Consider the following 27,054-nt stretch of genomic DNA (forward strand, 5'->3'; position numbering starts at 1 on the left):
AATAACTGCCAGAATAGGGTAGAAGCACAGGTTCTCCACTCTGCCTCTGTTGACGCCTGTGAAGGCATGGGCTTCTTGTACTGCTGGGAGGGAGCAGAGGGACTTCATTGCCACCAGAGAGGTGTGAAAGGCCAAGTTCTCCATATGTTCTCAGTTGGTGGGGGGTGGAGTCCATATTATCACCCAGCAGGGCTGAGTTGCTGGCAATGCTTTCAACATTCTCTGACACCATCTGGCACTGGGGGAACGGGTGGTGAGTAGCTCATTATGTCTCTTAAGGCTGGAAGTTTCATCTCCCCTCTTGCCCTTTGCTGGCAGAGATGATGATGAGGTATAGTTTCTTCTGTGGCACTTGACTGAAATAGAGCAGTTACTGTCTGTATTCCTAAGCTGCCCCTTTCCTTGAATACTGTCTAGAGAGAGTGTGATTCCTTTGCCCCCACTGGTGTCTCCAGGTTGCCAACTTCTCCAGTACCTGGTCTGGGATTTGGGGGCAAAAAGAAACTCCAGAGAACCTACCACCATGTTGCTTCTCAGATCCCAAGTTTCCCGGTCAATCTGCCCCTTCCTCCACTTTTAAGTCTTCCTGTGTTATTTTACACATGATGTCCATGATTTTTAGTTGTACTTAAGATAAGGAATAGGAGAAAGTATGTCTACTCCATCTTCCTGGAAGCAGAAGTCTCTGGATGTGTTAATGAGATTTAACAGGAATATACCTAAGTAGCTATAATGGTTTGGATATGTTAAATTAAATGTAAACCATACTTTTGGAGGTATGTATGCATCAAAAAAGGATGGTATAAGAGAAAAGAATAACTTTCAGAAAGGGAAATTGTGTTCAAGGAAATTACACACAGAGAAAGTGTGTGTGTGTGTATGTGTGTGTGTGTGTGTATAAAATGTTCCCAAATTCAAGGAGAAAAGGCTTTGCCCTGGAGTGTCTTAATCCTCTTGCTAATTGATGGGAGGATTTGACCGTTTCTTATCTTAAAGAGAAAATAGCCATAATGTTCTACTTTCCCACTGAAGTTTTCTAGAACCCTCTCAAAAATCATCTGCTGATGTCTATGTTTACTTAGCAAACATTCAAATGGTCTATTCTGGGATTCTCTTCTAAAGTGAGCTTCTGTTTCAGGTCGCCTGAACTGGTGGTCCACCGTGTGCACGAGCTGTAAACGGCTTCTTCCTTTGGCCACTACAGGAGATGGGAACTGCCTTTTACACGCCGCCTCTCTGGGTAAGCTCTACAACAGAGACAGAGGGTGGCAGCACCCCAGGCCTGCTCTGATCATTGTTAAAGGACAGACCTATGCTAAGTAGAGCCATGCACATCACTCAGCTGGAAGAGTCCCCAAGGGATGGAGGCAACAATTCAGCCCTTCTTGTCAAGTAGTTGGCAGGCTTGGTGAGAACACAGAGCACACATGAGAAAAGACCTAATATAAAAGAAAGAGGCATAATCATGAGCTGCAGTGATGGGGATTAGACCTCATGACCTAGAGCAATAAAAGAGGACTTCCTGGAGGAGGCAGGATTTTACTGAGATTTGAAGGACTTGAAATAATACAAAAAAGGACACTTCAGGTAGGGAGACTGCATGGAAAACCATGAAGGCAGGAATTAACAGGATGTTTGGAAGCAGGTCTGAGCTTGGTTGGACTTGAGCAGGAAGTTTGGGGAGCAGTACATTAGGTTGGGTAGGTACAGAGCCACCACACTGACAGCAGTCCATGCACATGGACTGACAAAAAGACGTAGATATCATTTGGGGGAAATCACAGGGGAATCTATGTAATTGGAATATAAAGCAGAGAGGTCAGCAACCTTCAGCAGAGTTGTGTGCTTCCTGGTTGCAAAAAGCCATCCCAGCAGGTGCACAGGCATGAGTGGCACTATTTGAATAACTGAGGGCCCATGGTAGACTTTCTGGAAGCTCAAGCACCCCTTCCAGACCCAGCCTTATACACATAAAGCCAGATCAGTTTTAACAGACAGGCCTGGATTTGTGCCAGGGACCCAGGCATCAAGAGCTGTCTGTCCTCCTCAGTCCTATAATGAAGGATCTCTCCATAGATGGGACTTTCAAATGAGAATATTCTTAGTTGGCATATTGGAATATTCCTTGTTGGTCAAACTCCCCTCCCCAGGTAAATACAGTTGATCCTATGACCCAGAGCAAGGGCTGGACCCCAAACCTCTCTTTGGCCCTGTGGTGAGGCCTTTCCAGCAACAAGTGGACAGAAGTGAGATGCCTAAAACCCACAGAGGGAAATGCATTGGGTCTGCAAAGGGGCCTGAGAGCCTCTGAGGAGAATGGAGCCCCAGAGCAAGGGGCCACATTCCACAGGCTTGGCCAGGGGTGATGGGGGACACAAAGGCTCCCACCTACCTGCTTCCTTTCCATTTCAGAGAGAACACATTTCTGTTTGTGGGCATTATAAAAGTATTCCACATTCGTCACAGTAAGAAAATAAAAATCAACAATTCTACCACCCAGAAAGGGCCACTTTTAATGTTTTGGTGTATTTTGTCTCTTCTTCCAGTGAAATTATGATCTCACAGTGTTCACAGTTTGGAATCCAGCATTTTTCCCTTAAACTCATATTGTGAATTTCTTATGTTTTGGTAGTTGTGTCATATTTCATCATAATGTATTAACTATTCCCCTGCTGTGGAACACATTTCTTCACTTTGTTGTGTGTAAAATCTTGAAAGAACACAAAAGAAATCTCTCATCTTTGTCAAACAACTGCCTCATTACAAAGGAAATGCCTTTGGCCCTCAGAAACTGAAGTGTGCAGAGGCACTGCTCCTCTCAGCACTACAGGTGGGCAAAGACACAAACCAGGTCACATGCCACTGTGGTCTGGTCTAAGGGCAGACGTTTTCTCAGTGAGCACAGTGGGCCTCCTGTCTGCCTAGGAAGAGAAAGCCTCCCATGGCCAGCCTTGTTCCAGCTGCTGAAGAGGCTGGGCCATGGCTGAGTCTGGGGCTCATGGCCAATTGGTTCTTTTCTCCTGGTACCTTGTTTTCCTTTTGTACTCCAATTGCTAAACCCCACAGGGAGGGGCAGCACTGCCCAAAGCAGCCACACAACACTGACCAGCAGTGCTTATTAAACCTGCAGACCAGGCCTGACACTGACCTAGGGTTGGGGGGCACACACAGAAATGACAGCAATCCTAAAGCCAGACTCGTAAGCAAACATCCATGGGGCAGAGAGACCCTCTTTGCAAGAGAGACCTGAACAAGGAGCCGTGGAGTCCAGCTGAGACTGGACTTGCCCTACCTGGGAGAGTCCTGAGAGGCGACTACAGGCAGGTCTGAGGGATGAGTAAGATCAGCTTGGCCTGTTTATAACAGGAGCATTAATGGCCACTGCCCTCCGTCTATGTTGTAGAAAAAGACAAAAGCCTCTCTTGATGGAAAGCCCGTAGCAGCCCCTGGTTATTGCATACCTTTGCACTAAAGGATGCATGGCCAGATTGAGCCTTTAAAGATTAGGTCAGTGCAGGTCACTCCTCTTATGAAAGCTCTCCAGGGGCCCTCAGCTCACTTAAAAGTCCACCTTTTCACTCTTCACCTTGTCTGCTTGATTCTTCCCCCAGCCACCTTTCCCTCTTGCCGTTTCTCAAGTATTCCACGTGGGCGCCCCTTGGGGCTGGTGCCTGGCCTGTCCCTCTGCCTGGAATGGCAACCCAGCTCCCTCCTATACCCACTCGAGTCTATGCTCTGATGTCTCCATTCACACCATGACCAATGCCAACCAGCATCCCGTTGGCCTGCTTCATCTCCCCTTATGGTGCCGCTGCCCCTGAGGTGGTTTGTTATGTGCTAATTCAATGGCTGCTCCACCTTCCCCCAGTGTGTGCTCTGTGAGATTTTAGGAACTTAGTCTGTCCTGATTGCTGCTGTGGGTATTGCCAATGACCAGAATGGTGTCTCACCCCTTTTATGAAATGAGTTCAGAATTAATTAAGTAGAATTAATGCCATTTAATTAAATGGATGGATATGGATGCATGGATGGATAGATGGATGGATGGATGGATAGATTCCCCCACTCTTTCCCCACAGCAAGAGCCTCACCTCTCATTACTGTTTGTTTCATTTGTTGAGTCTCTTGACCACATCTGACCTGCCCCAAGAATGTACTCAGAAATGGTTGGTTTTCCTTATAATCCCTTAACACCCAGCAAAGGCCAGGGAAGGGGTGAGGGAGAAAGACCTTCTACCTCAAAAACAGGTACTTTCTCTTAGGTCCAGATGTTTGCAGTGGTGTCCACTGATGCTCTGCTTCTCAGGAGGCTGAGATGCCTTAGGGCAGAGACATCAGATGTGGCAGACCCTAGATGAAACCAGGGTCTGATTGCCATCCTGGCTCGAGACCCCATGTGAAGACACATCACCAGTTTATCCACAGAGGCTATCTCTCATTCAAACACAAGAGCTGGATGGTGAACATGAGGTCCCTCAAAACAAACCTGTGAAATTCAAAGTGTCTTGCCAAGGGTCCCAGAAAGAGGCAGCATTTGGTTTCACCCACTGTTGTTTCTCTGAGAAGGGCACATCCTCTTTCATTTACCAACCTGCTTCAAGGGGAAATGGGGAAAGACACAAGAGGGAAATTGCTAGCTAATCAGGGGAATTGAAGGCTAACTAATGAGTTATCTTTGTGTGCAGATGCAGGAGGCCAGGTCTGGTAAGTTGTGGCAGTCTGAGTTACCTACTGACTTGTCCCCCTCCTCACATCCTGTCTCTCTCCTCTGCTCCTCATGGGCCTCCTACTGCAGGAATGTGGGGGTTTCACGACCGGGACCTGGTTTTGCGGAAAGCTCTCTACACCATGATGAGGACAGGGGCTGAAAGGGAAGCCCTAAAGCGAAGGTGGAGGTGGCAGCAGACACAGCAGAACAAGGAGGTTGGTATCTGCTGGGATGTCCAGAGCCTGGGACCCACACCAAACACAGCCATGGGCCATGGTGGAGTCCAGAGCTGTGCCCCAAGGCCACGTCCGTCTTGTGAGGTCAGGCAGCAATGGCTTCTGGGAGTAGTAAAGCCTTCCCCATTTAAACCCACTGAAGAGGTGCCCATTACAAAAGCTCAGACCCTGGCACACACACAGTGACAACATGTCCACTCTCACCGCCTGTCCTTGCATAGTTATGAAAACCAACCACCTTCACTCTCAAAAGGTGTCCTGGCTTGGATGATGAATTATGCAGTCACCTATGTCTGGTCACTACTGGTGGTGGCTTGAAGGCCAGGTGTAGCCACAGGGTGGTCCTGGCACAATCTACAGCCCCAGCTCTTGTACTTGATCCAGAGAGAATCCCAGTCCTCCTGATGATGAGGGACATTAGCACTTTGCTGTCCTAGAAGAAGAATCTGCCTGCTCTCTGATTGAACTTGGCCCATCATCCCTTTAAACTTTTTAATGGTCAACCCCAAGCCTGGTGTGTGTGTAGATTGTGTTTTGTCATTCTTACCCCCTGGGAATGACCCTTGTTTCTGGGTGGACCCCCAACAGCATTGAAATTGGAGACTGGGCATTCTGAAGAAATATTGTCGATAGCATACGGGGACAGTCGGTGGCCACTAGCAGGTGGTGCCCAGCCTGGGTGTTGGTTGGGCTTGGACTGAACCAGGGGTCCAGCAGGGCCACCAGGCTCACCTGGAGTGGGGGGCGGGTGAGGAGGCTGGCCCACCACCTCCTGAGCCGGCTTCCATTGTGCCAGTCAGGGCTGGTGTACACCGAGGAGGAATGGGAGCGGGAGTGGACTGAGCTACTGAAATTGGCATCCAGCGAGCCACGCACGCACTTCAGCAAGAACGGTGGCACAGGCGGGGGGTAAGTGCTGCCCCTTCCCCTCCCCAGTGGTCACCTTGAGCTCCCGGCCACCCAGCGTGGGAAGTGGCTTGAGGGAGCACGTGGTAACCCCAGGCTGGGGAAACACAAAGACTCCTGCCTTCAGACACTACATTCTCCTCAAGGACTTGAGAGTTGTGAGGACACAGAGTTGTGAGGCCTGGCTGGACCCCTGCCAGATATTTGGGGGAAAGTTTACACAGCCTTGCATGCATTTTGCAGGTAGAGGCATGAAGGTCACCAGTGTTTTCCCTTCCTCATTGCAGGCAGTTCTGGAGAGAGGACTCCCTGCTCAGCCAGCCTTTGTAGGAGGCATGTGACTTGGGAGACCCTGAACCACTGCTGTTGTACTCACCAGGCTCAGAAGCCTCAAGCAGTTGGGTTTGGATTTTTTCCACCTAAGTATCTATTTAATTCCTGACTTCAAGAAGTCACACTGAGGGGAGCCTGGGTGGCTCAGTTTGTTGAGCATCCGACTTCAGTTCAGGTCGTGATCTCATGGTTTGTAAACTCAAGCCCTGCATCAGGCTGGCTACTGCAGTGCAGAGCCCACTTCAGATGCGCTCTCTCTCTCTCTCTCTCTCAAAATAAATAAACACTAAAAATAAATAAATAAATAAATAAATAAATAAATAAATAAATAAATCACACTGAGAGCAAGAGGTCATTAAGTGAGCCCAGCATCTCCCAATGAGCTCCATAGATGTTATGCACATTACTGGCAAAAAGATTTTGGCTTTGTGCACGTGTAGGGAGTAACTTGTTCCTAAAGACACAGCTTAAACATCCAATATGAGAATGAAGAGTGTGGCCAAACAAAACAGTCACCAAACCTGTGGCCATAGCATTTCAAAGGAGGTATGTGCTTTGGTTCACACCTACTGAAGTTGAGGCCCAAGCTGTCACCCTAGAAAAAGTCTCAGCCAAACAAGTAAGCCTGAGCATTTGGGGTGCCTGGGTGGCTCTGTCGGTTAAGCATCTGACTCTTGATTTTAGCTCAGGTCATGATTCCAGGGTCATGGTATCAAGCCCTGTGTCAGGTTCCACGCTGAACAGGGAGCCTGCTTGAGATTTTCTCTTCCTCTCCCTCTAGCTCCACTGTTCACACATCACATACTCTCTTTGAAAAAAAAAAAAAGAAAGAAAGAAAGAAAGCCTGAGTGTTGACACTGAGGAGACCCAAGAAAGGATCAGACGCAGTAGACAGCCCGTGCTGGGAGTATGTCCTGGCCCCACATCTTGGCCTCTGGGCCCTCAGCCACCAGCAAGCAAGGCCTGGGGCTTCCCGGGCTTGGCACTATATTGGGGACCCTCAAAGATAAGCCTTTCAGTACAGAAACCCATAAACACAATTCCCACGGGGTTGTTTTTTCACTTTGTTTTAATAATGTGACATGTCAGTCCCAAAAGTCTGTCTTATTTAGGACATTTAAGGACACAGAATTCTAAACACTCAATTCATTCCTGAAAATTCCACACTCTGCTTTTCCATGCCTCCTGAGCCATGCCTGAGATGTTCCTAAAGAATTCCTTGGCATCCCTTTCATTGTTGCCTCTCTGGCACCTGCCACAGATGCAGGTGGATTGACTCTACCCCAGTGTGTCTTCTGGGATGGGGGGGTACAATAATAATAGGTGACCATCACCATATCCTGTGTCCCCAGAGTCCCCCCCCCCATCCAGGAGGCACTTGGGACATGGTCACACAGCTGATCAGGTGTATCTTAGCTCTTAAGGTCTCAGCTTCTCCTGCTCCCTGGGAACCAAGAGGACCCAGAGTTGAGTGATGGGCTGAAAGAGTGGTGTATCTAGTGTTTGTTTCTGTCTCCTTCCCATGGGACTCAGGTTTGCCAACTCAGGGCAAGACCACAGCAGAGGGGCCTCCTTGGTGTTGGGCCACAGCTCTGTTCTTCTCTTAAACTTTGAAGGAATGGGAGAGAGACAGAAGGCATTGGACTAGCTACCCACTCTCCCCAGCTCACAAGAAGAGGGCTCTGGTGTGGCTGATACCTGCCAACCCAACTGTAGCTCTCATGCATTTCCAAATTCCACCCCCCCCCACACACACACACCCAGGACCCCTTCACCATAAATTTGGCCTCAGTTGTAAAGATAAAAATGTGTCTAGGCAGTGAGTGCTAGATGAAAGATGGTATTCCCCCCACAAGAGATCCCTTGTTTTTTTTTCACCCCCTCCACTGTAACTTGGACCAGCAGGTTTGGGGAGCCAATAAACATCACACAAGCTACCAGCGTCCTCTTCCATCAGGGGCACAGAGGTACTAGGCAGGGGTGGACAATACCTGATGCAGGTGGGAACTCTGACACCTGCCAGGCCTTCAGGAGCATCCCCTCTTTGCTGGCCATTTGCACAGACCACAATAAGGAAATGCTCTTCAGGATGGTGTCCAAGCCCTCATGGCTGGTTTCTCCTGAGTTTTTAATGGTTCCAGGAGCTCAAATATTACCCCCATGGCCCCTCCCATGCCAGAGTTCAGAGTTTTCTGGCCTGATGTCTGCAGCCAGCAGGGCCATGTTTGGGCTTGGGATGCTCACTTGTATCCCACAGCAACAGGTGAATCTCAGAAGGAGGCAAGGAACTGCTAGAAATGAAGCTTTTTTGGTTCTGACATGTTACTTTGGTAAACGTGTGTGAGCTCTGCATGAGAGCTTTTAGTCTCTCTCACCTGGTCTTTTCACCTTTCCCTTCCTTCTGGACCACTCTCATATGGTCAAGCTAACAAGAATACCAGTATGTTCTCTCCCTCCAAGAGAGGCTCCCCTGCCATGGAGCTCCCACCTCCCCTTGGGGTTCAGAAGTTCAAAAGAGACTGTTTTTTAGTGAGTTGTCAGTATCTGCATTTTGCCTCAATCTTCCCTGGGCAAAGGGAAGAGGTTTCCCTCCTCACATTGAGCTAAGAGATGTGGGGCATCTTTGGGGCTTGAGGGCCTTAGAGACTAGTACCCACTGTCTTCCCCAAGGCTCTGAAGCTGAGGAGCTGGCCAGCCTCAGCTGGCCAGCTCCCAAGTCCTCACAGCCATGGAGGATTATGCAGTGCTAAGAGCTATGCATGCATGCTTTCTGAGCACCGGGAGTGAACCCTGGGATGAGGCCTAAGCTGGGCTGTCTTCAGGAGGACTCTGCCTACAATGAGGGTAAACCCAAGAGGCCGAGCCAGAAGGCTGATCACAAGACATCAGATTAGGATGCCACCACCTCTGTCCAGGGAACTAAGGGCGGAGACAGTGAGCTGTGGGGAGGTCCCAAGACCCACAAAAGCACCTCCATAAAAACAGGGTCAGCATTTGGGCCTCCACCAAGTCCAGTGGGCACCCAAAAGAAGAGTCAAGAAGGACTTTCAGCCTCTCCTCTCTGGCCTGTGGCAACCGCACAGGGGGTCACAGATGGCAGCCAGAGAATGAGGAGGCAGTGATGTGAGAAACAGCAAAATGGCCTGGGCCTGGCAGCCCCCAGGAGAAGCAACCAGACAAGCCACACAAATTTTCCAGGTTTCATTTGGGGATAGGACAGAGCTAAGCAAGAGAGAATGAGTTTGCAGATGTGATAGTAACAAAGACTAAAATGGCCCTCTTTGTGTTCCCTCCTATATCTGGCTCATTAGGAAACCTGGTTCCCAGGGATGAGGGACAAGTGTAGCAACAGCAGCAGCATGAGCCCTGCCCTCTCTCCTGCTCTCTGCCCAGCTTCTGGCCTCCTAGTACTGGCACAGGTGGGGGTCAGCTTCTCCCTGGCATGGACACTGGCCTGATACCATTTTTAAATCCATTACTTCCCCCAGAACATGGGGAGTTTAAGTATTTGAAGTGGTTGGAAGGGACTGAAGGGCAGACTCAAGAATGAGCTTGGCCCTCTTTCTTCCTTCTTCCTGCACGATTCATAGCGGCTGGCCCCCAGGCTCACTGGCAGAACCTGGCAAGAGACCCTGGAGGCAGAGATGCATGTCCACTGTTTGCCCAAGGAGAAGGGTGTAGACCAGGTTGGCGTCCAGGCAGGGAAAGCTACCAGCTAGATAGCCACCATGGATAAGGCGCTTAGGGCTGATGCCCCAGAGTACATGATCACAGAGCAGGGCACCCTTGAAGACCCCAGGAAGGCAAGGTGAGTATGGGCTTCCTGTTGAACTTCAGATGCACAAGACAGATGATGGCATCCACAGACATATACTTGCAAGCATAGTAAAGAGCCAAGACCAAGGCAGAGCCAGGTGCTTCTGAGCAGGGCACACTTACAGCCACAGAATGAATTCCCTCTGATGCTTGCAAATCAAAATGTATCCATTTCTCCATGGCCAAAATAATAGAAATCAAATGTCCTGTGCTACTGCTGCTGCTCCAGAGACCCTCTGAGATACCACCCTTGAAATGCAACCCTCCCAAAGGGCTGCTGCTGGGGTTTTTATAGCCCTGTCTAACCATCATCATTGTTGCCATCCTGGGTGCTTGAGCCCTCATGAGGGGCACAGGGAGAGGGATGTTCCCCAGAAGGAAGACAGGGAGGTAATAAGGAAATAACTCTGCCCTAAATCTGGCTGCCCTTCACCTTCTTGCACCTGCAGACCCACACCATACTCCAAGAAAAGAGGTGTGTGCGATCAGAAGAACCCAGTTACTTGTTCTGAAAGTGATGAAAATCTCTGACAGCTATTAGTGAAGGTCTCTGGGTACTTCATCTAGTTTCAGGACAACTGCATAAGGAGAGCAAATAAAAGAGCTTGGTGGACCGTGACCAGAGACCCAAACTTAAATGCACTGGGTTATAGTCCCAAGCTGGGCATGTGGATTTGGACATGTCTCATAAACTCTTTGAGCCTCTGTCTGTTCATCTGTAAAATCCACTTGGTAGTAACTTCCCTGCCAGTTGTATCAGTTTTTGATGGTTGCATAGCAAACCACCCCAAAACTCAGAACAGCCACTCTAACAGTGGCTTACAACAGCATCCAGTCAGATTTCCTCATATTCTGGGGGTCACTGGAATTGCCTGGTGCCACTCGTGGGGCAGAAGTCATCTGGCAATTAGTATGGGCGGGGCTAGATAGTCCAAGATAGTCTTATTCACTGCTCTGAGGCTGAAAACTAGCTCTCCCTGGGCCTCTGTCCACATGGATTTTTATCTTTGAGGAGGTCCAAGACTGCCCAATACAGTCTAAGGGCAAGGAAGAGAGGGCAGCCCCTGATTTGCTGCTGCTTCTCAAGCTTCTGATTGCATCACTGTGCTAATGTCCCATTGGCCAAAGCAAGTCACATGGTCAAGCCAGCCTCAAGGCAGAGAGATAGACTCCACCCGTGAAGGGAAGAGGGGCAAAGTCACATTGCAAAGGGACAAGTACACAGGAATGTACACAGGAAGGATCTGTAGCCACTAAAGCAATCTGCTACATACTCAGATGTTCTTGGTATGGAGTGACAAAATCACAGATTCAAAGGTGTTTGGAAAGGGATATTTTTACAATAGTAAAAATAATGTTTATTAAGACATCGTCACACTTATTCTGTAAATTGGCATACCTGCTGCCTATAGGTATGTTGTAAGGGCCCTTCCTAGATATCTGAAATGTGTTCCCTCTCCCTGACTTTCCACTGGCTCATCTCAATGTCTGATATTCCACCCTTAGAAATTCAATTCTTTTAGTCTTAAGGGATTTGAGGCTTTAAGGAGTCTCTCTGATTATGGAGCAAATCCCTCCTGTTAGTTTATACATCAAGGTCACTACATTTTATACTCTGTTGCCTGACCTCCAGAGCCTAGCCCTGCAGGAAAGGAACACACACACACACACACACACACACACACACACAAACAGCTTATTGGATTGTTCTGAGCATAGCTGAGGAAGAAAGAAAGGAAGGAAGGAATGTGTGCTGAGCACCTACCTGCCTTACACATATTATCCTCATTTTATAAATTAGGAAACTTGGGGCACCTGGGTGACTCACTTGGTTAAGCATCTGACTTCAGCTCAGGTCATGCTCTCATGGTTCATTAGTTCGAGCCCCATAGCAGGCTCTGTGCTGACAGCTTGGAACCTGGAGCCTGTTTCGGAATTGGTGTATCCCTCTCTCTCTGCCTCTCCCCTGCTAGAACTCAGTCTCTCTCTCTCTCTCTCAAAAATAAATAAACATTTAAAAAATAAGAAAAAATAGGAAACTAATGCTTGGAGAGATTAATTGACTTGTCTCCAGTTTGTTGCTGGTGAAGCTAGAATATAGACCCAAGTATGTCTGAGTCACAGCCCTGGGATTTTCTAGAGCATATACTGGGACAAGCCTCAGTACCTTCTTAAGAAAGAGTGCACTGCAGATAGACCTTTTGAGTCCTGGCATATCTGAGTCTGTGTTTATTCTACCTCACTCTTGGTAGATAGGTTGGCTAGGTATAAAATTCTAACTTTAAATTCAGGAAATGAATGATACCATCAAAGAAAAAGTCAGACAGAAAGAAATCAGCTTTCTGGCATTCAGCTCAGGTTGGCTAATTTGATATGAGAAACAATTACATGAAATCCAAAGACTAAATATATTCAATTTCTTCATCTTTATAAGCTCTGAAAAAGATTTATTCATTAGCTTAACATTTATTAATTGCCTTCCATTTGCCATGCATTTTTATGAATATAGTCTCATTCTGCCATCACAGTAAACTTGTGAGATAAAAATTATAATTTTCATCCAACATATGAGGAAACTTAGATTCAGGATGGAAAATGATTTGTCCAGGGCATTGAATGATAAAGCCATAGTTCAAACTCAGATCTTCTGCCTCCCAGGTCCCCTGCTTTTTTTTTCCTGTCCCTTCGCTCAGAAGCCTGTCTCCATTATTATGGAGAATTGGATTTTTTCTACCTTCAGAAACTTTAGTTCTGTGGGCAATGGAATAATATCTCTTTGTTTTCTAGTCCAATTACAGGATGTGTTTCAAGCGATCACCATTTGAATCCCAGCCCTTACTAACAATAGACTAAACCTGCACCATCAGTTGTCTGCTCTGTGAATGTACAGAAAGGCATTTTCCAATTCAGGCTCTCTGAGTCTCTCCTTACTCATCTATCAAATGTTTAAAACCTTTGTAAATATTAGGTCAATAATGAATTAATGAGAGGAATTATCTTAAATGCGTTTACAATTAGTTATTACCAAGCAATTTTCAACACAACCCCTACATTTTGTGTAGGGCAGGGAATAACCTGGGAGGCAGGGAATAAACCAGGATCCTCTCAGTTTTAAGAATATAATGTGAATCCCATCAGGGAAATGGAAAAACCCACTACACATGTTAGAAGGTCAACAAGAAAATGTACTGACAATACCAAATGCTGGTGAAAATGCAGAACAAATAGAATTCTCATACATTGTTGGTGGCAATATAAAATTGTACAACCACTCTCAAATGTAGTTTGACAGGTTCTTACAAATTTAAACATGCACTTGCCATATGACCCAGCCATTCCGTTCCAAGTATTTACCCTAGAGCAGTGTTTCTCAGCCAAGAGTAATTCTCCCCCTGTGACATTTGGCCAAGATCTAGAGATAATTTTAGTTGTCACAACTGTAGGGTGGGCTAGGTACTGCTAGAATCTAATGGGTAGAAGCCAAGGATACTGCTAAGCATTCTAAAATGCACAGGACAGCCACCCAAAAGAAAGAATTATCTGGTACAGACTTTTCAGTAGTGCCAAGGTTGAGAAAATCTGCCCCAGAAAAATCAAAACATGTTCACACAAAGATCTTTATATCAGCTGTATTCAAAATTCATAAAAAACTGGAAACTCAAATGTCCTTTAATAAATGAATTGGGCTACATTCTTATTATGGGATACTACTCATCAATAAAAAGAAACAAACTGATACACACAAAAACTTTCATGAAACTCACAGACATTCTGCTGAATGAAAAGTCAAATCTCAAAAAGTTATGTGCTGTATGTATGATTTCATTTATATGACATTATCCAAAAAATTAAAACTATCAGGATGGGGAACAGATCAGTGGTTCGTATACTTACATATAGATGTTCAATTTTCCAATATCATTTGTTGAAAAGACTATCCTTTTGTCATTAAAATCCTTTAACATTTGTCAAAAAATGGTGTTATTTTTGTATGTATTTCTTTTCTGGATTCTCTATTATTTTCCACTGGAATTTGTGTCCATCTTTTGACAATATCACCCTCTTAATCGGTGTTACATTGTAATAGTCTTGAAACTGATTAGCATCATTCCTCCAACTGTCTTCTTTTTTCATATTTTTAGTTTGGGGGAGGGGTTGTTTTGTTTTGTTTTGTTTTGCTTTCCCATATAAATTTGTAGAATCCACTTATCTGTATCTGAAAAATATCCCAATGGCATTTTTATTAGTATTGCATTAAATCTATACCTGAATTTGGGAAGATGGAAATCTTTACAATGTTGAGTCTTCTAACACATCTTTTTCTGTGTGTTCGAGGGATACAGTATGTCTCTCCATTTATTTAGATCTTTTTTTAAAAAAAAATGTGCATTCATTTTGAGAGAGAAAGAGAGCATGTACACATGCAGAGCTGGAGCAGAGAGAGAGAGAGGGAAAGAGAGAGAATCCCAAGCAGGCTCTATGCTGACAGCGCAGAGCTCGACACAGGGCTCTAACTCACAAACCATGAGATCATGACCTGAGCCAAGGTCAAGAGTCAGACGCCTTAACCGACTGAGATACCCAGGCACCCCTAGATCTTTCTTGCTTTGTTCAATCGTGTTTTATAGCTTTTAGCATGTAGGTCCTATACATGTTTTATTCAGTTTATACCTGAGCAGTTCATTTGGAGCTACTATAAATGATAGTGTGTGTGCCTGTATGTGAGTGTGTGTGTGTGTGTGTGTGTGTGTGTGTGTGTGTGTGTTTTAATTTAGGTTTGCAATTGCACATTGCTAGTTATAGAATTGTGATTGATTTTTGTGTTGGCTTTGTATTCTGTGACATTACTACACTCATTTATTACATCTATGAGAATTTTTTTGTAGATTCCTTCAGATTTTCTCCATAGAAATTCACATCATCTGTGAGTAGGGATAGTTTTCTTTCTTCCTTTCTAGCCTTTATGCCTTTATTTTTCTTGACTTATTGCACTACTTAGAACTTCTAGTACCATGCTGAATATGCATGGTAAGAGAGGACATTCTTTCCTGGTTACCAATGTTAGTCAGAAATCTTTATTAATATGATGATAAAGGTTTTGTAGGTATCTTTTATCAGGCTGAGGAAGTTTACTTCTACTCCTTTTGTTGCAAGTTTCTATAATTAATTAATGTTGAATTTTATCAAAAGAATTTTCTACGTAAGTTAATATGATCATGTGGCAGTTTTTCTTCTTTAATTTACAGCTTCCATTTTATCATATTTCCCCTGTACACCATGTGTTTGTTGTTGTTGTTCCTCTGTTCTTCCTGGTCTTTTTTCCAGTGTTTTTAAAGTCTTGATTTAACTATTGTGATTTTGACTATGTTTCTTTATATGTTTCGTAAATGGTTTTAAATTGCAATATACATTCCTTAAGCAATCTTTTTTGGAATTGATATTTTACGTCCAGTGAAAATTACTTCAAGTGACATTCAGAACCCTTACTACCATATAGGCCCCTCATCCTCTCCCTTTATGTTATAATTTTATTATATGTTACATCTACATACCTTGAATAGCCCATAAGCCAATATCATAATTTTATGTGAATCTTCAAATATATATTAAAGAACTCAAGAATAAAGGAATTGTCTAGTATATTGTGCAGATCATGAGCATTTCTGTTGCTCTTCCTTCATTTTTGACATTCCAGCTTTTCTTCTGGTATCATTTTCTTTCTATCTGAAAATGTTCCCTAAATTCTTTTAGAAAGATTTGCTGCTTATGAATTCTCTAACTTTTCCTTCATTTGAGAATGTCTTTATTTTACCTTCATACCTGGAGGATGTTTTTATTGAGTACAGAATTCTAGTTTAACATTCTTTTCTTACAGCACTTCAGAAATTTTACTCCCCCTCCATCTCTCTTCCATGGTTCATGGTGAGAAATTTGCAGTCATTCAAATAATTGTTTCTCTGTTGAATGTATCACCTTTTTCTGGCTGCTTTCAACAAGTTTTTCTCCATCTTTAGATTATAACATTTTATTTTGATGTGTCTGGATTTCTAGAGGTTTGTCCTCTTTAGTTCTCTGAGCTTTTTGAATCTATAGATTTGTTTTTTTGCCCAACTTAGTAAGCTTTCCATTACTATTTCTTTAATTTAGTGGGTGGAGTACTGTACTCTTTCTCTTCTTCTGGGACTCTGGTGATATAAATGTTAGACATTTGGCATTGTCTGACAGGTCACTGAGGGTCTCAGTTTTTCAATCTTCTCATCTTCAGACTGAATCATTTCTATTGATCTGCCTTCAAATTTATGAACTCTTTTTCCTTCATCTCCATCTGGTATTGACTCCATTCTGTGAATTTCTTTATTCTACTTCTTGTATTTGGGGGCTCTAAACTTTCCATTTGGTTTTCCTGATATCATACCATATTGGTTCATACCATAGGGTTCAACCTGCCTTCACTGGGGTATGGTTACCATGTCAGTTCAGTTTTCAAAGCCTTCGTTGTCCTATTCTGCTGCATTACTCAGTCTGTGACCTGGGTATGATCTATTCAGTCAGTCCTCAGAGCCTTTGGAATTCTGATTAGGACCAAACCTATACATGCTCAACTTGGGGTTGGGCGGAGGGAGGGGAGTCCAGGAGTTAATAGATAACCTCACAAGGTTGTTTTCTCAAGTTTTACCTTTCCATAATCTTCCAGGTACTTTTTGGTTGCCTGGGACTCCCTTTTCTGTCCTCCAGCCAGAATTCTAGGGCCTTAGTTACAGTACTCTGCCATATAATTCTGAGACTGCACCTGTGTCCTGGGTCAGATGGCCAGAGGACAGAGAGGGGGTAAATGCTAAACAAAATGAGGGAGGGAGGACACCTGGGTGGCTTAGTCAGTTAAGCATCCAACTTCAGCTTGGGTCATGATTTCATGGTTCTTGAGTTCGAGCCCCACATCAAGCTCTTCTGCTGCCAGCCCACTTCTGATCCTCTGTCCCCCCACCCCTCTCTCCCTCTGCCCCTCCCCTGCCCATACTCTCTCTCTCTCTCAAAAATAAACATTTTTTAAAAATTATTTTAAAAATTAAAAAAATTAAAATTAAAAAAAAGGGATCCCCCTGCCCAACCTCTTGGCATCACAGATCCACTGATCATTGAGGAAGTTTCCTCTCTCTTAGATTTTTGGCTCTCAGAGTCATCTGTTGTGGCCTCAGCTACTGCCTGCAGGAAACTTCTGAGAGTTGGAGCATGAGAGAAAGAGGAGAAGAAAAATGGGTGTTTCTATGCTCTACTTGAGCTTTAGTAGTTTCTAGTCTCACTCCCAAACTAGAGGACACCTTCTTCCCCCTCACCAGTGTCTACTCATGGGTTTCAGCTGTGTTTCATTCACATCTGGGAACACTAGAGGGTTAAAAAATGTAAATTTAGTGTTCTTCCCCAATCCACTTGCTACTACATACTTTCCACAACCTTCCGGTAACTCCTCTGTGCATTCTCTCCAGGTGGGAGGATTGTATTCAGGAGGAGAGAAGGGGTGGAGTGTTCTTACTTCATCTGCACAGGCAGCAAGAATCAGACATGAGGTATAGACTGGAGTTTGAATGTGGCAGAGGAGATGAAACAGAAAGAGTTCTAGATCAACAGAGCATGTGGGGTGGATGTGGTAGGCTGAGAGGGGCCTTGGCAACCTGTGTCCGCACTGCTCCTTACCCACATGCCCCCTCCATGTGTACACACATCAGAAGACATTCCTATCAAGTTAGCAGTTGAGCATTTTCTTAATCCTAATTCTGCCACATCCATTGTGACAAGTTATATGATTTGGGGAAGATTCAGCTGTGCTCCAGCACTTACTGTTGGGGGTAAGTGGCCTGTGCCAAGACTTTTACACATTCTCATTGTATCAAAACTAATCTGAATGAATGACAGGGCTTTCCATGCAGGAAATCCCTTTGATATGCTCGGTCTTCCTCACTTGGAGACCATTAGGAAGGGCACTCTCTTGAACTGATGTTTCCATTCGGTGTTCTTGTTCTGGAACATCTTTGACCCCCGCAGGGTAACTTATACGCCAAGTTCTACCCTAAAGCTTTATGTGTTTTGTTGCAATCTCACCAGCAACTCAGAAGCTCCACAATGCCATTCTGATTCAAATTTTGGGAAGTCATAACCCTAAAGACATAGATTTTTTAGGTGCTTCTATTTTCATCCTGTTTACTTGCATGTCGATATTTATTGTATTTTAAACTCTGGTAACATGGATTGTGTCTGTGACCCCACATCTCAGAGGACTGGGGGATATAGCACCTTTGCACTTGTTGGGGCGCCTGGGTGGCGCAGTCGGTTAAGCGTCCAACTTCAGCTAGGTCACGATCTCGCGGTCCGTGAGTTCGAGCCCCGTGTCAGGCTCTGGGCTGATGGCTCAGAGCCTGGAGCCTGTTTCCGATTCTGTGTCTCCCTCTCTCTCTGCCCCTCCCCCATTCATGCTCTGTCTCTCTCTGTACCAAAAATAAATAAACGTTGAAAAAAAAATTATAAAAAAAATAAAAATAAAAAAAAAATAAAGTACTACTTGTTTGTGCTCTACCCAGAGAAATGTTGCACTATTGTGCACGTCATTCTGTCCTGAGCCCCTGCCTCATCCAGGGCTCATATATGTTTTATATTGTCTCCTCATTCAGACTGCAATATCTTGAGGTACAGCTAAACCCAGTGGTTCTTTTTAATTCTCTTCCAACCCCAGCTTAGTGCTGGTCACTCATTGCTGTGCTATGTATGTACATACAGAGTCGGATCCAGGAGCAGCACACATAGAGCTGACCACTTGTGCCCCCACACACACCCAGGGGAGACATTCCTGTCCAGGTCCTATAATACTAGTACCCAAACCTGACCTGTTAGAAGGCAGGGAGCAAAGGCCAGCCCTGAAGGTCCAAGTAGTCACCCCTTTGGCCTACTAGGAACCAGAGTAGGGTGCTCTGACCTCAAAGGATCTGGATGTCCTAGGAATCAGGGAAGGACAGCATTGGCAGGCGGGAATTAGAGCCGTGTCATCTACTGAACACACTTATGTGTTACATTATGTTATGTGTCAAGCAGGGCTGTGAAGCTGTCATTAATATGGCAAATGACAGATCCAGAAGCTGAGATTCAGAAAAATTAGGTCAGTTCCCAAAGTCCCACAGCCCACAAGAGAGAGCCAGAATCCAAACTTAGAACTGACCAAAAACATAAACCCACACTCTTAACAAATGCAAAACAGGTATAGAGAGCAGGAATTAACAACTTATCTTGACATTTGTAATAAAAATAACTTTTGTTCTTTAACCTTTTATAAAAGAAAAGCTTACTTGTTCTCCATTTGATGACACAGGTTAAGTGGAAGCTGACAAGCTCTTAAAACAGAAAAAGAGACACAGAAAAGGGAGCCTGAGGACCCCTGGGCAGCCCCCACAGGGCATCTTGTGTCCTGGTTCCCCACTTTTGTGTGTTTCTCAGTCTGCTTTCCCTCTGAAGTTGTTTCTGCAATCTCATTGTTATGTTTATGTAACTTTGTAGTGTGTTTACTGCATTTCTTTTTTATTGGCCTTTTCCAGAAATACCTAGAATCCTAAATTTCATGATGCACAGGCTCAGAGGTAGGAATTTAAGTCTTTTAAGGAAAAATAAGGGGTGTTTCCCTGCTGCAAGGGGCCCACACCCCAGTCTGGCACTCCACAGCCAGGGGTTGGCTTCTTATCAGAAAAGAAGCTTTCTTGTGACTATGCCTTAAAGTTCTATGACTTCCACCAGCAAACCAAGCAGAAAAAGCATTTGTTCACCTAAGAAGTTCTCACATTTGCAGATGTAGAATCCAGGTCAAATTTTTAAGGACTTTCCTAATTAAAAATAAGACTAAAGTCAACTTTTCATCTATCAGGAGCTTCCTACCTATAGAAACCACCTTTTGTCCTTGTGTTTATTAATATCTGGCAGTTTCTTACTTGATTGTCTGGGTTTTTTAAGCTTATTTATTTATTTTGAGAGAGAGAGAGAGAGAGAGAGAGAACACAAGTGGGGGAGGAACAGAGAGAGGAAGAGAGAGAATCCCAGCAGACTCCATACTGTCAGCACAGAGTCCAACAAGGGGCTCAAACTCATGTACTGTGAGATCATGACCCAAGAGTCAGATGCTTAACCAACTGAGCCACCCAGGCACCCCTCGATCATCTGTAAATTGAGTTTTTCCACCCCTAGACACACATGACAGTGCTACACCCCTCACAGATACTCAGTAAATATTCATCACATGACTGACCCCAGGTTATCAATTCCAAGCAGTAAGATGAGTCCTCAACCCCAAGCCACCTGGCTGCTGTTGAGAAGCTCTTGTCAGAGCCTGAAACCCACTTGGCCCCTTCAAAGTGCTGGGAGTGTCTGCCATTCTTCAGTCTTAGCTTCCCAGGCCATAGCTCTTAGCAGAACCCCTGCTGCCTACACTGTGCCTTAGGAAATCTCTTGAGAAGCTGCCCTCTAGTCAGACACAGCCCCTGGCCAGGTGCAAAGGCTCACAGCAGGCACAGACTGGCTTCAGCTGCTCACATCAGGGTTTCAGCCCTCGCTCCTAATCTCTAGCCCCCTGCATCTACATGCCAGTTTATCAAAAGTGTTGTCATGGCTCCAAGCCCTGCCTGGGAGAGAGGCTTGAGTCCAACCACTCAGAAATGCTGCTGGTGATGCACATGCATGAGGAGTGCTGCACAGCTGGGAGAAGGGGAGGACCCCACATACTGGACTGAAGGCATCTCTGAGATGCACTGTTAAGGAAAAAGCAGGGGTCAGAAGAGCAAGCGTAATGCCCCATCTTATACCTAGAGGTAGAGGGAAGTGTGTATATGTGTAAAAATCTAAATATTTTGATCTTATGTCTTTAAATGGAAGGGCACACCAAAAACCAATAACTACATCACCATCAATGGGGTGACTATACAACTTGTCATCCAAGCTAGTGCATTTTGGAGAGGGAGGTGGGTACTATCCACCCAAGATTCATAAACCAGGACTTTCCTGAGCAAAATGGGAGATGTGGTCACCCTATCCGAGGGAGAGGCACACGGGGGAGGGGGGTGTCGGTCCTAGGAGGCCTGTGCCCAAGCTGCCCCTCCGTGTAATCTGATGACTGCCCTTGGGCAAGACCCTGCCAGCCTCCCAGACTGGCTTCCTTGTCCATGACACAGGCTCTTGCTGAGTGGTCTCCAAGGGTTGTGACTACCATGTAAGCCAGGGCACCTCCAAATCTGCACTGTACTTTTCACTCCTGCCACCACCCTCTGTGGCCTGAGATACCACCTGGACCTCACTCCACTACCTTTGCTTTGTGGTCCTACCTGAAGAAGGCTCCCAGCCCAGTGTCTTCCCTGGTTGTCATCCCCAAGGGGTTTTCACTGGGTGGATGATGTGGCCCTATTCTCAGGACTTCTCTATTCCCAGGTATACACTGAAGAAGACGTGATGAGTGTGCATGTGTTATATCACAGAGCACGTTAGGAAGTTCTTGGGGCATGCAGTCTCTTTGAGAATGAATTAGTTATATTTGCATGCTAGCCTTCTTACCAGCAAACACCAATTAAGTGCTTTAGGGATTTTTACATTTCTTTTCCCAAAGGCCAGATTCTGTTTACAATCCCAGGTTTAGCATTTGTTCAGTGAGCTCACAGAAATATGATGTTAAGCCCCTAGGTAAAAAGTGTAAGAGAATATTCAGTATTGGTTTCACTAGAGCTGATTTTTGCCAGTGGGCTCAATGCCAGTAATTCACACAGGCAGGTCACAGTTCCAAAGTCCTGTCCCAGAAATCCTATTTGCACCATGGAACAGCCTAAGGAGTTGCTGAGCTGATTTTCTCAACCTACGTTCAACAGAACAATGACACCGGGGCTCCAGAAGCACTGGAGCATGGCAGTGGTCTTGAGGGGTAAGTGCAAGAACTACCACCCACTCCCAGTTCAAACTCACTCCCTAAACCATTTAAGCAAGCAGCTGGAAGCAAGGAGGGAAGGATGTTATGATTCTCAGGCTGCCTCCAGGGTGCAGCTGGGAACTTCTCTGCTGCCTTCTGGGTCACTGAAGGTTCACAGTTGATCTTTGACTCAACTGGTGTGAAGAAAGGTCGCTGTGCTCCAGGCTCTCCTCCATCACCCTCTCCCAACATGACTCAACTCTGTGCTCCAGCCCTAGCACAGAACCAGGGATGGACAGACAGATAGATGGGTGGGTGGATGGATGGATAGGCAAGTGAATGGATGGGTGGATGGATGGATGGATAGATGGATGGAAGAATGGATGGTGGGTAGATGGATGGGCATATATGGACAGGTGGGTGGATGGACAGATGGATGGATATGTGTGTGGATGGCTCAACAGACAGATAGAGGGAAAGATGTCACTTGAAGGCCTCTGCTGTGCCTCTTATCATGCCAGCATATACTAAGTGCTCAGCAAATATTGGCTGGTTTTTCAGTTTGAAATACAATGGCTCTACTTTAAATTTTGCACGAACAGAATGGTGTGGCAGTACAATGGTGCCTCATACTAGGTCAGCCCTTGTGCTGTTGCTGCAGTGAGGCCCCTTCTGCATAGCTATTCAGACACCAGAGTGATCATGGAGTGAAGGTGCAACTGACAACCCAGGGCTGAGAGAGCTACCCATCACCTTGCTATTTCTTCTTCTCAGCATTAATATCTGACTCTCTGATGCCTCATCTCCTTCCAGTGCTTACCTCTCCATCCACTGGATTAGGGAAGAAATGACACTCCACATTTCTTACTGGGATATTTCTCTGAGTATGCAGGCTATAATTCTTTGTTCCCTCCTGTCCATTACTAATTACTATCTTGTTCAAATGTCCACTTGCCTGCTCACTTACTGTGTGACAGGGACAAGCAAGCAGCTGATGGAAGCATTTGAACCTCACACACCTGGCAGCCTCCCTCTGAGCTATGGCTGGGCAGGAAAATCACCTGGGATATTTTTAAATGCACACCCACGAGCATTGTGTTTAGACTTACCATGTATATGTGTATTTAAAACATTCCTTTTCCATTTCTCTTCCCTTCCTGAAAAATTCATCCCTAAAGCTATACAGTGTGGCAAAGCAAGGTGAGTATCTGCAGTGGGCAGGCAGGGCATCAGCAGGAACCAGAGGATCAAAGTCAGAGTGTCAGAGCCAGCAGGGTGAAGAGGACAACTCGGGGGTGGGGTGGCACCAGAGGTGTGGAGTTTCTTACATATGGAGAGATTGATCGAGTAAGGAAAAGAGTTTAAGACTAATAGAAACCAAGTTTCTCACTGTTGGAGAAGGGAGTTATGAGTAGAAATAACTTTGGGGTGTTATATTGGAATTGGAGGTATCCATGAACTCAAAGTTAGCTTAGAGATGACAGATGAAAGTATCTGTGTACATGTATGAGTGCACATAAAACACACATATCCATTCACTGAGTCTAGAAGCAGTGACATCCCAATAGTGATGATCATATTTTGACTTCTACACACCATTATCCACTATTAAAAAAAAAACCTCCTTGGAGAAATGGCTGAATCCAGGGCTGAGACAGAGAAGGTACAAGATGAAACTGAAACTGGACCATATTCTTATGTCAGAAGTCAGGGAAGCACTCTGAACAATGACGGGGCTGAGTCACAAGGACACAGCTTGAAAGAGCCACACTAACACAATCAGGACACATCTGAACATCAAAATAATCACTAATAGATTATAATTCATTGGATAAAATAGAAACCAGAAATCCATAGTGATATCAATAAATGCATAAAAATTTGGTGAGGAGTAGGCTATGTGCACAGATTTGAAATTCCTCCCCACAAAATTCTTATTAATTACAGAGGAGAAATGAATAGCTCTGTAGGGGGAAGCCTGGCAGGTGGCCTGAAGGCAGTGGCCCAAGTCAACATCACCAATAATGGGACAGCCCAAAGGCCCAGACCACCTGATAGGATGCTGTGAGGACACAACATAATTCAATACAATCTGATCACATCAGGGAAAAGATGAACCCAGACTAAGGACATTCTACAAAATACCAGGCCCATAGTCTTCAAAAGTGTCAAAGTCGTGAAAGTCAAGGAAACCCTGAGACATGTTCCAGACCAAAGGAGTCTAAAGAGACACCACAACTAAAAGCAGCATGCTGGAGTCTTCATTTAAAAAGCATTTTGGGGGCAGTTTGAAGATTGGGATCTGTCAGGGTGGTTAGATCTATCAGTGTATTAGTAATTGGACATACCCTTGATTTTGATGACTGTGCTGTAGGAGAATGTTCTGTTCATAGGATGTGTGCTTAAACTTTTCCAAGGTGTTAGGATTTCAGATGGGCAATTTATTTTCAAATGATTCCAAACAACGACAAGTAATTTATACTATATGTGCAACTTTTTTTCATCTTTTGGTTGCTGCCAAATATTTTTAAGTATAAAAGTAAGGTATTTTGAATCATCAAAAATAAACAAACTTAAAAAAAAATATGTACAATAATAACCACGAAACTTCCCAGGTGATTGATGCATTCCTGAATAGTTAGTTTTTGTTCTAGAAGTAACTCAAGCAGGGGCGCCTGGGTGGCTCAGTTGGTTAAAAGTCTGACTTCAGCTCAGGTCATGATCTCACAGCTTGTGGGTCTGAGCCCCATGTCAGTCTCTATGCTAACAGCTCATAGCCTGGAGTCTGCTTCAGATTCTGTCTCCTTCTCTGCCCCTCCCCCACTCATGCTCGCTCTCTCTCTCTCTCTCTCTCTCTCTCTCAAAAATTTATATTTAAAAAAAATTTTTAAGGAATTCAAGCAGTAAGCTGTGGGCTGTGAATGTAGAGCTCTTTCCTCAGGCTACCCAACCCTGGATTCTCCAACAGAGCCTCACTTGCTAGCTCTGGTCCCACCTGCTTCAGTCCTCACAGACCTCCCTCAGTTAATTCTGGGCATGCCCCAAGTGCTCAGGAAGAAGTCCAAGTGCCACCTGAGAGACTTGTCTCAATGCTGCCACCTGGGATAGCACTACAGATCCTACAGAGGCCCCATCAAGCTGTGAGCTCTGACTTTCTCATCTCATTGGGCTCTTTCCTTGCTTGGGGTGGCCTGGTTGTTGAAGGACATCAAGGCTACAGTCTTCTGCCCCAATATCTGAGTTCTAAGTGAAAGAATTTCTTGGAGGCAGCTCTTTCTCTGAGCCTCAGACATGAGTCAGGCATGTGGGCTCCAGTGGGTCCAAGTAGCCTGGGTTGGGCATTCAGGGTCACTCCCCTGTTGGTCTGAGAATTGAAACCCAGGCAACCTTCTCACTCCCTTTTCTGTCAGGGGGACTATTTCCTAGAAAGGCACTCAGATCTTTGTATCAATGCCTCCCTCCCAGCCCACCTGATGTGTGCAGGCACACCTGTGCCCCTAATGGGTAAGGTTCAACTCAAGCTGCTGGATATAGTAATGGACCAAAATGGAAGCCTCCAGCCCCCACCGCATCCTTGTTCAGTGCCCCAGATAACTAGCCCCCATGTTGCCATGTGCTCTGGGTGGGCTGCCTCTGCCACCTTGTCTTAAAGGTGGCAAGCAGCCATCACAGGCAGCTTCTTTCCTATCATCCCCTGAGACCACTCAATGCAGGGTGGGGTGAGGTGCTGGGGCTTATGTCTTTGCCATCAGTGGATGGCATGGCAGGGAGGTGGCTTCAGAGGGCCTAAACAGGCAGGGTCCATAGAGGTAAGATCTGGATGGAAGATACTGCCTTCAACATCCCCGACATCCCAAACCCTAACTCAGGCTTGCTTTGCTTTGTCTCCTAGTGTGGACAACTCTGAGGACCCCGTGTATGAGAGTCTAGAGGAGTTCCATGTGTTTGTCCTCGCCCACATATTAAGAAGACCAATAGTTGTCGTAGCAGATACGATGTTGAGGGACTCAGGTGGAGAAGGTAAGTTCATACGTAATAAAACGGCCATGTAGGACTCATGACCCAGAAAACATAACATCCCTATTAAGGAAGAGACAGCCTAATGTACAAGTTGAGGCTCCCAGAAGGCCACAGAGCATTATTCTGTGAAGATGAAGATTATAGTATTTCTCCTCAATTTCATGTGTTTCTTTTTCTTTCCCAGTGGCAGGAAGGTTTACTCCTGGCCATCCACCCAGCCATCTATGCTTTGTGTCGATGGCAGGTGGCCATGAGAAATCTGGCTGAGTGTCAGCTGGAATGAAGCCCTGAGGGCTAAAGCCTTGAAGAAACCAGGTCAACCCAGGGCAGTAGGTGCCTGCGGCTGGTCCTCCCTCCAGCCTTTCTGCCCAAGCAAGTGGCAAGGCCACTTCCAAAGTTCACAGGGCAACCACACTCTCAAAAGAGTAGGGAAAGAGGAGAGGTCAGGGAAGGTGGGCCAGGAAGGTCACCCCCTGTGCAACTGCCCCTGCCACTCAGCACAACTTCCCAGGTCCAACCCCTCCCAGACTTTTCACTTTCCCTTTGCTTCCATCACTAGCACAAGCCAGTCCCTTTTGGTGCCATGTTTCCCTTTGGTCACTTCTCAAAAAGGTCTCCTTGCCAGGTAAATGTCAGACAGTGAATATCCCCCAGCCTAACTTAAATTTAAACCTGAGCCTTAACAAAAGTCATGGGTCTTCCAGAGTGTCCTACAAATTAGGACAAGGCTCTTCTTGCTGAGTCACAACTGCCAAAGGAAGTCTAATGGGGCCATGGTTGTCACAGTGGAAGGACATTGGTCCTGACCAGTGCCACCTCCTTCCCTGTGCAGGCAGCAACATGGTGTTTGTTCTCTCTGGGTACAGAGCCAGGACTCTCACTGGGGTCTCTGGGCACATAGACGTGTACCCATCAGATCCCACAAGGCTGGGTCCATGTTTCCTTCAATGCTACCTGTGCTCAATGGCTCAGCCCTCTCCAAGTGGGCCTACCCCACCTCTCAGCCTGTGGGCAGAATCACAACTAAATCTAATGTGGATAAAGCAGGGCTGGTGGAAGGAAACCTGAGAGTTCCTCAAAAGCATCACAGAAGCTATTTTTGCCTGCATTCAGCT

At 45.6% G+C, this 27,054-nt stretch overlaps 1 protein-coding gene across 3 annotated transcripts in view; it reads left to right on the forward strand.

The window, feature by feature from the left end:
* The window catches only part of OTUD7A (OTU deubiquitinase 7A), a 369,925-nt gene that overhangs the window by 320,652 nt on the left and 22,219 nt on the right, over nt 1-27,054 (forward strand). For all 3 annotated transcript variants that reach the window (XM_086711362.1, XM_086711361.1, XM_086711363.1), the window contains 4 exons: nt 1,139-1,240; nt 4,796-4,923; nt 5,741-5,853; nt 25,812-25,939. In XM_086711362.1, coding sequence (XP_086567488.1) covers nt 1,139-1,240; nt 4,796-4,923; nt 5,741-5,853; nt 25,812-25,939 — 471 coding nt within the window. The remainder of the gene's footprint in view (nt 1-1,138; nt 1,241-4,795; nt 4,924-5,740; nt 5,854-25,811; nt 25,940-27,054) is intronic.

The sequence above is a fragment of the Puma concolor genome, chromosome B3, assembly GCF_028749965.1.
Source record: "Puma concolor isolate L17-30 chromosome B3, mPumCon1.1.hap2, whole genome shotgun sequence".
NCBI lineage: Eukaryota > Metazoa > Chordata > Mammalia > Carnivora > Felidae > Puma > Puma concolor.